Source organism: Mercurialis annua, linkage group LG7, assembly GCF_937616625.2.
Source record: "Mercurialis annua linkage group LG7, ddMerAnnu1.2, whole genome shotgun sequence".
Taxonomy (NCBI): domain Eukaryota; kingdom Viridiplantae; phylum Streptophyta; class Magnoliopsida; order Malpighiales; family Euphorbiaceae; genus Mercurialis; species Mercurialis annua.
In genome coordinates this window covers 9,037,943-9,054,561 of record NC_065576.1, presented here as the reverse complement: position 1 = coordinate 9,054,561, position 16,619 = coordinate 9,037,943, and the positions used below count along the sequence as shown (strand labels likewise).

General features: G+C 31.5%; 2 protein-coding genes across 2 annotated transcripts; both read left to right on the top strand.

Annotated features, from left to right (window-relative positions):
- The first annotated feature begins 580 nt into the window (after positions 1 to 580).
- Positions 581 to 3,209, top strand: LOC126654978 (leucine-rich repeat protein 1-like). The gene is made up of 5 exons (XM_050348983.2): positions 581 to 830; positions 1,367 to 1,438; positions 2,161 to 2,232; positions 2,759 to 2,824; positions 2,951 to 3,209. The coding sequence occupies exons 1-5, from the start codon at positions 613 to 615 to the stop codon at positions 2,985 to 2,987; spliced, it is 465 nt and encodes a 154-aa protein (XP_050204940.1). The 5' UTR covers positions 581 to 612; the 3' UTR covers positions 2,988 to 3,209.
- Positions 3,210 to 14,102: 10,893 nt separating this feature from the next.
- LOC126654979 (leucine-rich repeat protein 1-like) lies at positions 14,103 to 16,619 on the top strand. The gene is made up of 5 exons (XM_050348984.2): positions 14,103 to 14,355; positions 15,193 to 15,264; positions 15,558 to 15,629; positions 16,182 to 16,247; positions 16,377 to 16,619. The coding sequence occupies exons 1-5, from the start codon at positions 14,138 to 14,140 to the stop codon at positions 16,411 to 16,413; spliced, it is 465 nt and encodes a 154-aa protein (XP_050204941.1). The 5' UTR covers positions 14,103 to 14,137; the 3' UTR covers positions 16,414 to 16,619.

The window sequence follows — 16,619 nt, the reverse complement described above, 5'->3', positions numbered from 1 at the left end:
ACATACAATTGAGACGTTTTAAATTTTTAATAAAATTGAAAATATATGTATAATTTATGAATTTTTAGAACGTTATCTAAAAAAGTAAAACATAAAGAAAAGCAGGAGGTTGAAAGAGAGAAATCATAAACAAGGGAACGTGCAAATGAATGTACTTTCTATAAAACGATATTTTTGCAAGATTTTTATTTTGAACGTAAAAAAACATAATGACCTTACAAGTAAAGATATGTAAATATAATATATATGAATAATCGTATTGACCTAGTAAAATAATTAGTAATCAAAGTCAAAATCTATTATTGGCAAAAGGAAGAAAAATACATGGAGTATATATATTCACAGTTCATGCCATTTTCTTCCGTTATTAATAATTTTGATTTTATCATTATAAAAATACTCTAAAAGCTCAACTCTAAAATTAGTCAATATCTAAACTTAACACATTATAAATAGAAAACAAACCAAACAATTATAGAAATAATCCAAATGACCGTATATGATGCTTCATATGAACATAAACTACTAATATTAGAATCATAATCTGAACTATAAATTGAGAGATCAATCCATAAAATTTCTCATTCATTCATTCAATTTGAGTAGACAAAAATGACATCAAATATGAGTTATATGATAATGTTGTGTGTTGCAGTAATTCTGACATTAGTTCCAGCAGGGTATGGAAATGCTGAATCAGATGCATTGCTGGTCCTGAAGGGTAGCCTCACAGATCCTAATGGTCTCCTAAATAATTGGGATCCATCCTCATTGGATCCATGCCTTTGGTTTCATGTCACCTGCAATGCCCAGAAGCAAGTTACTCAATTGTATGTATTATAACCTCTTGTTTTATTTAATTAATTTTTTTAGCAACTATAATATTTTGTAAAATATTAGGCAAAATAAATTTATCTCTCCATAACTTTAATGTTTTTGACAAAGACACTGCTGTTTTTACATCTTTCCAGTTTGATCCATCATCTTTTAAATCTTAGCCAAATATACCCAAGACTTTATTTGGAGCTGATGTGGCGCAAGATAGTATACACCATGTGGGATAAATTTTGTATATGTAGATGAAAAATATTGCGCCACATCAGATAAAAATGAGCTATTGATATATTTGGCAAAGAACGGAAAAAATGATGGACGAAACTGGCATGATTTAAAGGTATGGTATATTTGACAAAATCATGATCGTTGTGGATATGTGGGTAGATAAGTTTATTTTGCCAAAAAATTGTGATATTTTAAATTTTTTAGCATTCTAACTGCGCTGCTGTCTAGTAACTAAGTAAAGTAACATACATATATGCATAAATAACTAGAATCATTTTTTTGTTTTTGATGCTTTGATTAACAGACTCTTGCCGGGAGCAAATCTGGGCGGTCGTCTCGTACCCAATCTTCAAGCGCTACAAAACTTGGATACATTGTATGTCATTATTACTTCAATAGTTTTGTAATTTTGATTTAATTTTTTTTTCGTGTTGAGATCAAACATGTTCGTGTTATAAACAAATGGACATATTTGTGATACAACTTGAAAATTTAGCGTATCACAGATTGGTACGCGAACTCTTTCAATCCGTTTATGACACAAGTTAAAATGTGTTGCATCAAAATATAATATGGTATGATGTTATAGACAAACAACCAATTTAAATATAACGTGATATGTGCATAACTTTTTTTTTTATTCATAAAAAAAAATTAAGTGACCCATTCTAGTATTCAAAGTCGATTCGCTAAATTATACGGGATGAATTTTCGTATTGTGTTTGTGTTGATGCGAGTAATAAATTATTTGTCTTTATAGTGACAATAATTGTGTTAATAGATGGATTGGGATTCCCTCAAGTTTATTTTGAACTTGAGGGGGTCAAGTTGATAATCTACACCGTTCATTGTAAAATGAACGGTATAGATCAAAAAGGTATAATTTTAATCAAATTAATCTACACCGTTTATTTTACAATGAACGGTGTAGATTAATAACATGACCCCTCAAGTTTATTTGAACTTGAGGGAATCTCAATCCGTTAATAGATTGGATTTACACTACACAAACACGATCCGCCAACACGTTTTAACCTCTTTATAATTCATATGGAAATGCACATAGCTTTCTTCTAACTAATGTTTCTATTTGTACAGGGTAATCTTTAACAACCGATTGACTGGACCCATACCCGCTGAAATTGCTACAATTCCAACCCTCCGTGCTGTGTATGTATTTTTCTGATTCCATTAATTAATATATCTTCTATTTTATCAAACAGTGGAAAAAAGATATTTTTCCGATTAAATCGGAAGATAAAATTTGGAACAAAGTAGGACTAATAATTTTCTACACAACCTGTTGAAATGAATGGTTTGGTTTCTAGCAACGATGTGAAGTTAAACATGTCTTGCATGAGTTTCGGCGAAGTAATTTGTATTATTAATGGGTCTATCAGCTAGAAATACAAAAAATAAAAATAAAAATTAAATCGATGAAATTTAATGTACATCAAGTGTAAAAATATATTTAAAATCATTTAATTAACGGGTAAGTTATTATATATGACTTGAACATACCCGCAAAACATATAATAAATATTTAAAAATTTATGATATATGTTGATTCGATAAAGAGTTAATCAATTGGTGTTTAATAATCAATTGGTGTTTATGAGATTGATTTTTTCAAAATCACAGGAATTTAATTAAAGGCGCTAAATAACAGTAATTAATTTTTTTTTTAAAATTACAGGGATTTCTCAAACAATGATTTTTGTGGAAGTATATCTCCAGGATTTGACCGCCTTCTTATTAAAAGGTAGGCTTCTGCTTTATTATAACACATTTTTTATCTTCAATATTTTTTTTTATAATTTTTTTTTTAAATTCGTTAAGTACTTATCAATTTGGATTCATAGAATTTTAAGCTCTGTTATATGTATAGGTTTGATAATAATCCTCGACTTGGACGCCCATGCTAAGCTTGGCCATGGAGATCGAATAAAGAAATATAAAAGATACGACCTTCCGGTTCGTTAGAACAAGTTGAAGATAATCTTATTCACTATAATAATACTATTTTTACCTTAGCTCATAATAAGATCAATATAAATTTTGTATTTAATTAAATATTACGTGTTGCCAATTTTTATGTTAAATTTTCTATGTAAGCTTTATTGGAATATATTTATATACTTTTTTGATGCATATAACCTAATTAAGAAGACTCCTAAGTTCTAAGTATGCTAGTGTTACGTAATAATGTAATGCACATAATTATTAATTTGATTTATGAATGTATACTTTTATACAATAATAAATGTAAAATGAAAAAATAAATAATTTAGTAAATATGGTAATGTCCTATATATCCATTTATATATTTTTTTATGAATATAATATGTATTAAAAGCCACAAAAATGGCGGAACCAAAGACTCTAAACTTTCGCACAAGAAGTGGCGCACTCAAGGTGGCACACTAGAGGCTATAGAATAGAGCAATGGTTAAAAAACAGTCAAAGATCCGAGTACAGATAGATGTTGAATTTCTAAAAAAATCCAAACTAGAGTAGCTAAAATTCCTATTATAAATTTTAGGATTAATTCCTAAAAAAATCACGAACTTTACACGAAGTTTCATTTTAATCATGAACTTTAAAAGTTGTCATTTAAAGGCACGAACTTTTATTTTGTTTCAAATCTATCGTCAAAGTAAAATCCGGTGTATTTTATCTTACCAAAAATTCTTAATCCTATATACTCTAACTAGAAGATAATAAGATTTGATGTCGATTTATAATTTGGGTCTTTCATTAATGGTTTATTGAAGAATTTAGTCAACAAAAATACACTGAAATGATAGATTTGAAACAAAATGAAAGTTCGTGCCTTTAAATGACAACTTTTAAAGGTCATGATTAAAATGAAACTTCGTGTAAAGTTCGTGATTTTTTTAGGAATTAACCCTAAATTTTATACTGAAAACAATCCATTTATATTTTTAAATACAATTAGTGTTGTTTTACGTGTTTCACACATGACTCATAACGTGACTCATTAATTTATTAAATAATTATTTTATATTACCATAAGAATTTTTTAACATAACTCACGGTAAAAAAGGTATTAATGTAGATTACAAAATATGAATGTTAAAAATATCAAAATAAAATAAAAATATAGATTGGAGTAATTATGATTACTTTAAATTAATAATTATTTTTATAATAATAAATAATATTTAAATATAAAATGTAGGATAAAAATTAAAATAGTAACTAATTAGGAATAGTTTATCTTATTTAGTATTAATTGTAGATGATTGTTTTAGTAGTTTAATTTTTTTAGTTAATACTTAAATTTGATAAACATATATAATATGAATAAAAATATTAAATAATAACTAAAATAATATTTTTTTAATGTAATTTATCTTAGTTAAATTTTTTGATTATTCAATTCACATCTTATTGTTATGAAGTTAGAGTTGCAATTGTAATTGTAATTGCAATATAATATCGTATGAATTGTTTTTTATAATAAGTAAACAACATAATATTTTAAATAATAAAACTATTTTCAAAATATCTCATTTTCCAATATTTTTACGTATTTTTTTACCCATCTTTCTATAATTTCTCTCTTTGTTTTTATTTAAAACATAATATCAAAAATACCCGACTATATATTGCTTTCATCACAGACCGGAAAATGTCACCAACCTCAAAGCCGATAAAATCTCAAGACGCGACAACAACAAAGCAATTATTTTTCAAAGAAGCCATTTATCTCATTTTAGATTATTTAATTCTTATAGCCACCATATTTTTTCTTTCTCCTCATACAAATTCTATTTTTCTCTCTAGTTCCCTATCAAATTTATCTTTTCCTTTCTACTTCTCTCCCGATTAAATTGTTTTTTCCTCTCTTCTTCTTTTCCGATCGCCGCTTTCTTCCATCTCGCCGTCGCACGTCTTCCGGTGGATTTTCTGTCGTATTTTTTTAGAGTCGCGTTTTTTATACTATATTAAACCATAGTTGCACTAAAAAACACGATAAAAAAACACCAGAAAAAAACTATAAAAAAGAGAAAAAATCATTAAAAAGTGAAAAAAAGATATTTGTAAAATTTTAAAAGAAGAAGATATTTTTTGTATAAAAAAGGTTAAAAAAATAAGGACAAAAATAATAATATAAAATTGTAAATAAAATAAAAAATAATGTAGTGTAGAAAATTTCCTCTTAAATAATGATACTGATATTATTAAATAATTATTAAGGAGATCATCCCGTGCTTAGAACACGATATCATTCGTTTACTAATAAAATCCACATTGTCAAAGTAGATGATACGAAAAGTCCTATATTGCTAATTAATGTTTTGTACAATCAAACAAAATAATTACTAAAATTAAAATTTTAATTGGATTGAAAAATATATATAATTATGGTATTGAGATAGCTAAGTCACAAAACTCAATTCCGTTACTCCAACAGTTGAGTAAAAGGCTACGGACTTTGTTCACTCAACAATGGTTTAGGAAAAATTTGTAGGATTCTATTGTTTGTAATTTCCCTCAACAATTAGCGGGATAGAAAGGGAAACTCTTATCTCGACTAGGAAAATTAGTTTTGGTAAAGTTTGTTCTTAGCAGTCCGTCTGTCTACTACCTATGCTCTTTTCTTATTCCTTAGTTGGTGGTCTTATCTCTAGAGCGCCTTATGCGCCGGTTCATTTGGAATGGTTCTATTCTCAAGTCGGGCTTTAACAAAATTGCATGGTCAGATGTTTGTCTTCCTTTGGATCATGGGGGATTGAATATTGTGCCTTTTAGACTTAAAAATAAAAGTTTAGTAAGTTGATTTAAAAATTGAAAACAGCAAATATAAATTCTCTTTGGTTTAAGGTTATTTCTTATAGTTCGTGTATGGTTTTGTGGTTTAATAGTGAATCTGACAAGTTGAAGAACCTATCTCATTTGTGGCGTGGAATTTTTATAGGTTGTGTTAAAAATGTGTGTGTTTGGGAGATTTTTAAAAATGGTTTACACATGTGTTTAGGTGATGGTAATGAAACCAAATTTTGGAAGGAAAGCTGGAGTGGTTCGTATAATACCCCGTGTTTTCCGTTCGTGTTTCCTAGGGTTGTTTGTTTGATTTTTCGTTCGTATCTCGCGTGTTTGGGCTCGAATAGTTCATTTTTGTAGTTCGGAATCGGATTCCCATCGTCGGCGGGTTCAGGCCCCCTATTTCGGGCCCGTTTTGATATTGTGCCTGCAAGGCGCGGCAGGGCCGGCGCGACGCCTTTTTTAATTTTTGTTAGAGGGCGCGATGGCTCGTCGCGCCTCACGACGTGCCTGCCATTATGCCCCGTTTATATTTCCTGCGTAGGATCTATAAATAGACCACATCTCTCGACCTAATTTTTTTCTGACGCTTTCTTTCAAACTCTAGCCGACTCCCACTCTCAAAAACATTATGAGATCAGACAGATCCCGTCCTCTCACAAGATCAAGTTGTATTCAGTAAGCTTTCACGTCATTTTGTTATTATTCAATTGACATCATAACATTCGTTTCTGAGTTGTTATGTCCATTGTTCTAGCTTTGGTTTGAGGCTTTCTTCTGCATTATTTCAATTCATATCGTCTTCTTGTATCCGTTAGCGTTGTACTCAAATCGGTACGTTCAATCCTTCACTTTATACGTTGTTCGGTTCTTCGTTTTATTTGAATGTGGCTGTCGATTTCTGATTGCTTTTGGACTTGGCTCTTGATGTGTTTAGGCTTGGTTGTCACATCGTATCTGAATCTTTTTATCTCTAGAATCACCGAGCGTAACTACCTTCGAACGGTACGTAGAATCTATCAATTTTTACGCTGAACTTGTGTCATTGTTTTTGGCTGCTGTTTCGTTTCTTTGTTGCTGCCGTAGGTTTCATGATTTAATCTTTTGTTCTTAGACGTTTCGTATTGCTTAGGTTGTGATTGATGTGCGTGGTTCGCTTAGGATTCTCTGTTTCGAATCACTGTGTTGTGGCTGTACTTTATTCTTGTTTAACTGCTGTCATGAAATTATTGTTCGTTCTCTTGAGTTGATTATAGTTAGATGATCTTATTCTTTAGTTTGGATTGTGGTTGTTTACTGTTAGCAGGGGTATTCATGTTGTCACCATTGGCATCCTTTAGCTTAATTTCTATAGTGTATGAGATTAGATAATTGTTGTGTTAGTTGCTCGACTATCGTTTTGATTTCAAAACTACCTATTGTTAACGTTTTTCAAATCTGAAATAATATTGTTTGGACTATAATTGAATTGTTGGAAAGTTATATTTGAAAACTTTAATTGTTATATAATAAACTTTAATCGGATAATTACTTGGGTAATTATTGTTTTTGAAAAGATAAGCTCGATGCGCCAAGTTGGCAAAAGTTACATTTTGACTTTAAAACATTTTCTAAACTTAGTTTAGTAAGTTTTGTCGATAACTAATGGTTACTTTAAACAAAAGATACGCTTTCAATTATAGATTATCATTTTATCAAATCATATCTTGAGATTATAAACTATGGTTTATATTTTTATAAAATGATTTGGTCGGGTTAGACTTGGGTCACCCGACATGTGAGGTTAGCTTGGTAGTTATCAATAACTCGGCTAACCCACTATTTGAAAATTACTTATTTTATTATTTAATAATGGTTTAAATAATATTTTATGAAATGAATTTTAAAGCGGGAATTCAATAGACTGATCTTGTTTATGTTTTGTTAATTATCTTAGTATTGTGCTTACTCTGGATTGCTTTACCTTGACTTGTTGTTTGTGCTTGTCCTATGTGGTGTCTAGTACTCTCTAGAGTTAGAGCCCATTTTAATAAACATTTATATTGTTTAGACTCGTCGACCGTTCTTGTTTCGGAGACGAACCATGATTAGATTGCTTTCCAGGTTATCACGTGGATTAGCAAGCAGTCAGTTTATATTTACTATTTACCGTATTATTAAATAAATTGTTATTTTATTCTATATATACTGTATACGTATATTTTGAACTGTTTTATCATTATGACTCTTAGTTGGAACACGTTACCTAATGGGCATCATTAGGACTGCGTGCGTACCAATGATCTGGGAAAGGTATGTTGTGAATTGTGGTAACTCGGTGTGAGCATAGCTCTTGGGACTCAGTAGAGTAACTCGGTGTAGCTGAGCTCTCAGGACTCTGGTTATGGATTAAGTGTGATCAGTGGTAACTCGGTGTATCTCAACTCTCGGGACCAGGCTTTTGGATTAAAGTATATATTTAAAATATTGTAGTTTAGGGTTCCAACTATTAATCGTAATGCCGATATGAAATGTTTTAACTGTTTTAAAGGTTTTCCACTTAATAAATGCAAATAGTGTATGAACTCATCTCAGTATATCCGACCTTGTTGTTTTCCTAATTTTCCAGATTTATTATTTTGATTGAGTTAGCTGATCTCCGATTCTTTTCTTTCCTCGGTGATTTCATTTTATTTTAATAAAGTTGATAAACCAATTTTATTCTTAAACCGCAGTGGTAAACTAGAAGTCTTTATTATTTCTAGTTTGTTGTTGGATTTGTCCGACTAAATTATATTGTTAACTCTGGTTTATATTTATGCCATGTTGGAGACTCGAAGTTGGGCGAGTATTTACTTTATAATTGTTAAATATTATGAATTGCTAGAATTAGGGTGAAGTCTCGGTTGTCCCTGAGAATTGGTTTTCTTGCAGGTTTACGTGATTGTATTGTTATCCATTAGGCTAGCTATGGGTTTCTTTACAACATTACCCATACCCTAGCTCCGGTTGTGATCCATGAAATTGGGTCGTGACAGTTCGGCACTTCTGCTCATAATTTTTCTCAGGACTATTGTTCTTTCTTTGGAGAAGGATTTCACAGTTCCTGCTATGTTTGATGTTAGGCAGAATTGTTTTCTCTTTTCTTGGCGTCGTCGTTTGCGGTTAGGTTAGTAGCAGCAGATTCTTGAGTTGCAGAATTCTTTGATTTCTCGGCAGCTTTATGGAGATAGGTTTGATGTCTCTAGCTTGCTGGAAAGTCTATGTTCACTCTAACAGATTATGCGTCTTATCGTATTTTAGCAGCCCCTTCTCGACAGGCGCATATTTTTGGTAAGTTGTGGATGTTAAACATTCCACCATGTATTTTGTTTTTTCATGTGTTTAGTGGATAAGGACAAAATCTCTTCGAACGTCTCTTTATTTCGGCGAGGAGTTCTCTATTTTAATCAGATTTATTGCTCGATTTGCTTGGAGGAAGAGCCTAGTAACCACATAATCATCCATTGTCGTTTTTTAGAAAGTTTGGAGCTACATTCTTAGATTATGTAACATTTAGTGGTTGGCACCTTCAATTATTCACCAATTCTTTGATTTTTTGTGTTCTCTTTCAATCAAGAGATATCGTTCTTTATGGCAGAGTATTTGGTTCTTTTGTATTTGGGAATTATAGAAAGTTTGGAATAAGAGGATTTTCAGACAAAGTTGGCAGTGATGGGTTCTCTAGTTTACATGAGCATTTGTAGAGCGGTAATCTTTCACAAAAATACCAATCTGTGTTTTACTATTCTGCTAATGATGTATTCAAGAATTTAGATTTTTTCTATGCCTCTCAGTAGCTCTTATTAGCTTTTGGCGTTCCACTGCTTTATGGTTGAGCTAATATACTCATCATTTATCCAAAAACCATAATAATTAAGGACAAAGGTCTTCTAAACCCTTGGTATAAGTTTAAATCTTATTGGAGACTCGTTTTCATAAATTACTAAAAATTAAATTTTTATTTGGATTTAGAAATATATTATGATTAGACTGGGATAATTAATTCTTATGTTATTATTAAAATTAGAATTTTTATTGAATTAGGAAATAATTTATAAGTATTAGGATATAATTGTAAATGCGGACCCCCCTCTAATACTTTTATAAATAGTATTGAAGTATATAGATGTAGGTTACATTATTTTCGTTTATTATCATAAAAAATCACTATATTTCACATTTTGTTTGAAAGCACAATCTACCTTTCCAAAAAAATTATCATATAGTCTAGAGCTATTTTATGCGTTATTTGTAATGACGTTTTGGTTATTTTGAATGACAAAAACGACTTTGTATAGAACATGTAGGCTGTAAATGTCACAAAAATGAAATGTTGGGACTTTTTTTTATGCTAAACAATAAAAGGTTGGGATGTATGGAGCAATGTTTGGTATCAAATTGACAAAAACACAAAATGTGAAAATATTTTATGACGATAATCCTGTTATTTTAATGTAATGGAGCAACATTTGTGAAGAACTGACCCACATAGGTATGTTCTTCTTCATATAGGGATGGTGACCGGATTTTTTGGAAGTTGAAAAAGATGGATAGTGATTTTTAGAAATCTTTTTTTTATGAATAATATGTATATTAAAGGCCACGAGGAGTGGCAAAAAGACTTTAACTCTTAAGCTTTCGCACAAGAAGTGGCACACTCAGGGTGGCACACTAGAGGCTATGACTCAGAGAAAGGCCAAAGAAAACAAAGTCATCTGTCAGAGAACAGAATACAGAAAGGATTTCTAAAAAAATCCAACCCCGAGTAACTGAAATCCCTATTACAACATTTAAAAATAAAAGATGCCTTCATAAAACAGTTAAAAATCACTGTCTCCTTGCTTGAGTCTTTATGCTGAAAGACTCTGATGTTCCTGCACTTCCAAATTTCCCATAAAACAAAGAACGTAAAAGCTTGCCAGAGTTTCCAATACGGCCCTTTTGGAGTAATATTCAACCACTGAACCATAAAATCCCCAAACAAGTTTGGAAAAGACCATGGAATATCAAGTTTTTGGAGAACACCACACCAAATACTCTGAGCAAAAATACAGTGAATGAGGATATGATCTTGAATCTCCACCACACCACAGAGCGAACATAAGGAGTTATCAGTCGAAACTATAGAGCGGATAGCTAAAAACTCCAGAGAAGGTATCCTACCGTGCAAGGCGAGCCAAATAAAGAATTTGACTTTAGGAGGCGCACAAGATTTCCACGATGACACAAATAAAAGATGAATCCCATCTGAGTCATGTTGTAAATCATAAGGTACATCAGAAAGGAAATGATCGGCTGGATTATTCATCGCAGCAGGACCCCGATCACCATTGACAACTGCAGCAGATTGCTGATCTCCATTAACAGCAACTGAAGCATCATCAAAACGACGAAAATCATTGGAAGCGGCAGTTGAGTGGCGATGATCAATAGCATGACGGATATGAGCAGCAGGTCTTGAAGTAGCAGAAGCAGCAGGTCTTAAGGAAGCATCATCAGCAGGTATTGAGGAAATAACAGCAGCAGTAGGTCTTGAAGGATCAGCAAGTCTTAAAGAAGAAACATCAACAGGTTTTGAAGAAACAACAGAAACAGCAGGTCTTGAGGAATCAGCAGCAGCAGGCGGGTTTAAAGAAGCAGCAGCAGATCTGTTTAAGAAGGAAACAGCACCAGCGCGGACGTTGACTGAACCAGACACCGAACCAAGATCAACCAGAGCAGCAGAAAAGTGACGAGCATTAACAGCACCAGGTCGTCTGTCAGTGAGAGCAGCGACAACTGAAACCCGACCTAAAGAATTATGAAATAAGTGAATAAAAGAAGCTGAGGTATAAATTTTGGAATTAGAATTCTAAAAGACCATATCGTGCAACCCCATTGTGGCATTCACAGCATTAAAGCGAGTTTAAAGCTCTCCCAAAATCAAATTTTCAGCTCCTCTTAAACGACGTCTCCAACGCCAACCCGTATCCCAAACATCGCAAATGGTAGCATTTTTCTGATTCGAAAGCTTATATAGCTGCGGAAACAAATGAAGCGCTGAACCATTACCAAGCCAATTGTCATTCCATAATGAAATACTTGCTCCATCACCAATGGAGTATTTTAAATTGTTGATAAAAATACCCCAAACCTTGATATCATTGCAACAAGATTACTTTATGCCCTTCCAAATGAATGACAATTTTTTCACATCTCCATGAACTAGAAAATTCCAGTCAATAACCGAAGAACAATTAGACACCACCTTAAGCCATAAAGAGCTACCATTATTAATTCTCAAGTTCCAAATCCATTTTAAAAGGAGGCTTTGATTTCTAAGATTAAGATTAGAATACCCAAACCCCCATTAGTAAAGTCCTGACAAATAACCTTCCAAGCAACCTTACAAAGAGATCTAGCAAACCCATCTCCTTTCCAAAGAAAACGCATCATATAAGTCTCTAACTGTTTCTGGACATGAATGGGCATGCTAAAAATGGACATGTAGTAGACCGGAACGCTAAACATAACTGACTTAATAAGAACTAACCTTCCTGCAGGAGAAAGCAGAGATCCCTTCCAGAGAGCCAATCTCGACTTAAAACGCTCAGCCACACTGTCACAAGAATTGACAGAAAGCTTTCTATTGGTAAGAGGAAAACCAAGGTACTTCAAAGGGAAAGAATCAACCTTACAGCCAACCGTCTGAGCAGCCATTAATAAATCAATCTCATTCACGTTAACTCCCGAGATGGAGCTTTTGTGAAAATTTATCGTCAAACCAGAGATCAATTCAAAACAACGAAGGATGCGAGTCAAATTTCTAAGCTTTTCAATATCAAAAGACATGAAAAGGATTGTGTCATCCGCAAACTGGAGCAGAGAGATAGGATCATGATTCGTCGAGTAACAATAACCCTGAGTGAGACCCAAACCGCAAGCACGGACCAAAATCTGCTTTAATCCTTCAACAACAATAACAAACAGATTAGGGGAGATCGGATCTCCCTGACGAACTCCTCTTTTGAGAGGAAAAGGATCAATCGGACTGCCATTGACCAGAACAGAAGTATTAGCCGAGGAGAAACAACTATTCATCCAATCTATCCAATTTCCAGGAAAATTCATACAATGAAGCACAGAAATCAGATAATCCCAATCAATGCTGTCAAAAGCTTTGTGAAAATCAAGCTTTAAAACAAGCAATTTTTCCTTCCTCTGAGAAGCAGAATGGACAAGCTCATTAGCAATCATAGAGCACTCTATAATACTTCTCCCTTTTAAGAAAGCATGCTGGCTATCAGAAATTAAATTAGCAAGCAACGGTGCTAGCCTTCGAGAGAGAACCTTCGAAAGAAGCTTGAAGAGGCCATGAACCAAACTGATAGGTCTGTAATCCTTGATATTAGAGGACCCTGCCACTTTCGGAATTAGAACCATGAAGGAGGAGTTAATACCTTTAGGCAAGATATTGAATCTAAAAAAACCAGAGAAAAAATCAACAATTGCATCCTTCATAATAGGCCAAGCTCTCCGGTAAAAAAAAGAAGTTGAAACCATCAGGCCCAGGTGCCTTTTTTTCGCCACAAGAACAAAGAGCGCCAAAAATCTCAGTCTCCGTAAAAGGTCTAATCAGAAAGTCAGCCTGTGTATCCGTGAGTTTGGAAAAATTCAAACCCGATAAGTCATAAGCTATTCTTAATTAGATTAGACATTCTTAATTAGATTATTTAGGGGAAGAAGGAAGAAAAAGTCCATAAATTTTTATTTAATTAGGATTGATTAAGGTATTATTTAGGGTTAATTAGTGCTAATTTTTTTAATTTAGCAATCTCACTCTTTTTTTAGGTTAAAAGGGTGAAACCGATTTAGTTTTGCATAGTACATGAATTTGATCCGATTTTACGAATTTGGATTTATTTGATAATACGTGCCAAGTTCGTTTTTTTTTATTCTTTACTTAAATATTTACTAATAAAAATCAAAACCTATCATTGGCAAACGGCAAAAAACCACATCGAGTATACCAACCTTCTGTTATTAATTTTTTTGATTATTTGTTAAAAAATTCTTGAAAAGCTCAACTCTAAAAATTAGACAATACTAAATTTAACACATTATCAATAGGCAAAATATTAAAAACAGTATAGAAATAAATCCAAATGACCGTATACAATGCTTCAAATGAACAATAACTACTAATATTAGAATCACAATATGAACTATAAATTGATAGATCAATCAATAAAATTTCTGTTTCATTCAATTTTAATAGACAAAAATGGCATCAAATATGAGTTATATGTTTATGTTGTGTATTGCAATAATTTTGACATTAGTTCCGGCTGGCTACGGGAATGCTGAAAAGGACGCATTGATGGCCCTGAAGGGTAGCCTCACGGATCCTACAAATGTCCTACAAAGCTGGGATCCGTCCCTAATTGATTCATGCACTTGGTTTCATGTCACCTGCAATTCCCAGAATCAAGTTACTCGAGTGTATATATTATAACCTTTTGTTTATTTAGTTATTTTGTAGGCTATTATAATGTTTTGAAGGTCTAATGGTATTAAAATGTCAAATCTTTTGAACTTTTTCAAAATATATCTAAACATTTCAAATTTGACAATTTCATTGTAAATCTATCCATTTTATTGAAATTGATTTAATTATGTCTATAATAGTAATTATGTATGTAAAGTTTTTTCAAAATTGAGAAGAACACGAATTGGCAATTAAGATGCAACATGATTGGGATAAATTAATATTAAAAAAATTGAATAGATTTTCAACAAATTAGTCAAGTTGGGATATATTTTTAATTTTTAAAAGGTTTGGATATATTTCTAAAAAGTTAAAAAGATTTGTTTTTTTTACCATTAGGCCTATTTTAAAAATAATTAAGCAAAATGAACTTATCAATCCTAACTTTAACGTTTTTATCAAATATAGCATGATTATCAAGTTTTTCTAGTTTGACTCATCATGTTTTAAATCTTTGCCAAATATATCCACGATTAATTATATGGAGCTTATAACACCACGTAAGATAAATTTTGTACATATAGACGAATAAAATTGTACTTATCACATTAGCTCAAAACGAATTATGAGTTTATTTGGCAAAGAAAAAAAAAGATGATGGACCAAATTGAAAAAGTTTAACGGTAAAGATATATTTGGTAAAAACACGATAATTAAAGTTACATAATTTCATTTTGCCAAAAAATATATACTTTTCACTCGTTAGCATTCTAACTCCGCCATTCTACTAACATACGTATATGCATATACAACTATAATCATTTTTTTGCTTTTGATGCTTCGATGAACAGTGTCTTGCAGGGATCAAAATTGAGCGGTCATCTAGTACCCGATCTTAAAGCGCTGCAAAGCTTGGATACTCTGTATGTAATTATTTCTTCAATAATTTTGTATTGCGAATTGTCCTTTTTCTATGTTAAGGTTAAATTTGTTCGTGGCATATATATATATATATATATATATATATATATATATATATATATATATGTATGCATGTTAATTTTTATATTGTGTTTGTGTTGATGGGAGTACTAAACGAGTCGCATTTATATTGAAAATCATCGTGTTAATAGACTGTATCGACACGATACAAACACAGCCTGTCAACCCGTTTTAACATATAGCTTTCTTCTAACTATTGTTTCTATTTGCACAGCGCAATCTATAACAACCGATTGACTGGACCTATACCCTCCGAAATTGCAACTATTCCAAACCTCCGCGTTCTGTAAGTATTTTTCTTATTCCATTAATTATATAACTTCTATTTTATCAAAACACGGACATTTATTTTTTCAATTTAATCGCAAGATAAAAAATTGCAACAGATAATATTAGGACTAATAATTTTCAACACAACCCGTTTAAACGAATGCTTTGATTTCTGATAATTTATGAAGTTAAACTGTTCTTACTTGAGTTTAGGCTAGGTAATTTGGATTATTAATGGATCTATTAGCTTTAAATACAAAAAAGAAACAAATTAAATTTAACCTCAATAATTGTAACATTATATTTAAATTCATTCAATTAATGGGTAAGTTATTATACATGACTTGAACACACCCGTATGAGAACAACATATAGAAAATATTTAAAATTTTATGATATATGTTGATTAAATAAAGAGTTAATCAATTTGTGTCTGCTAAATAAATAAATTTTGTTCATATTATTCATCCAAAAAATCTGTGTTCAAATATAAAAGTTTTGTAACTAGAGGTACTAAATAACAGTAATTTAAAATTATATATAGTTTATTGATTTTTTTAAATCACAGGGATTTATCGAACAATGATCTTTGTGGACCTATACCTCCAGGACTTGAACATGTTCTTATTAAAAGGTAAGCTTCTGCTTTACTAACAATTTTCTTATTTCTAATATATGTTTTTATATATTTTTTTTTTAAATTGGTTAAGTATTGATCGATTTAGATTCATAGAATTTTAAGCTCTATTAATTATATGTACAGGTTTGAAAATAATCCTCGACTTGGACGTCCATGCTAAACTTGGCCATGGAGATTGACTAGAGAAATATAAAAGATGCGATAATCTTATCCAATATAATGATACTATTTTTACCTTAGCTTATAGGTCTTTATAATGTAAATAGACATTTTGTATTTAATTGAATATTATATGTGTCGCCAATTTTTATGTTAATTTTCTTTGTAAATCTTAGTGGAATATATCTATACCCTTTTCTTGATGCA

What these genes read in the sequence shown, in the direction of transcription:
- LOC126654978 (XM_050348983.2), top strand. Translation starts at nt 613, where the DNA reads ATGACATCAAATATGAGTTATATGATAATGTTGTGTGTTGCAGTAATT. An exon ending in CAGAAGCAAGTTACTCAATT is followed by an intron (nt 831 to 1,366) that starts GTATGTATTATA and finishes TTTGATTAACAG; the next exon opens with ACTCTTGCCGGGAGCAAATC. An exon ending in ATTCCAACCCTCCGTGCTGT is followed by an intron (nt 2,233 to 2,758) that starts GTATGTATTTTT and finishes TTAAAATTACAG; the next exon opens with GGATTTCTCAAACAATGATT.
- LOC126654979 (XM_050348984.2), top strand. Translation starts at nt 14,138, where the DNA reads ATGGCATCAAATATGAGTTATATGTTTATGTTGTGTATTGCAATAATT. An exon ending in CAGAATCAAGTTACTCGAGT is followed by an intron (nt 14,356 to 15,192) that starts GTATATATTATA and finishes TTCGATGAACAG; the next exon opens with TGTCTTGCAGGGATCAAAAT. An exon ending in CTGCAAAGCTTGGATACTCT is followed by an intron (nt 15,265 to 15,557) that starts GTATGTAATTAT and finishes CTATTTGCACAG; the next exon opens with CGCAATCTATAACAACCGAT.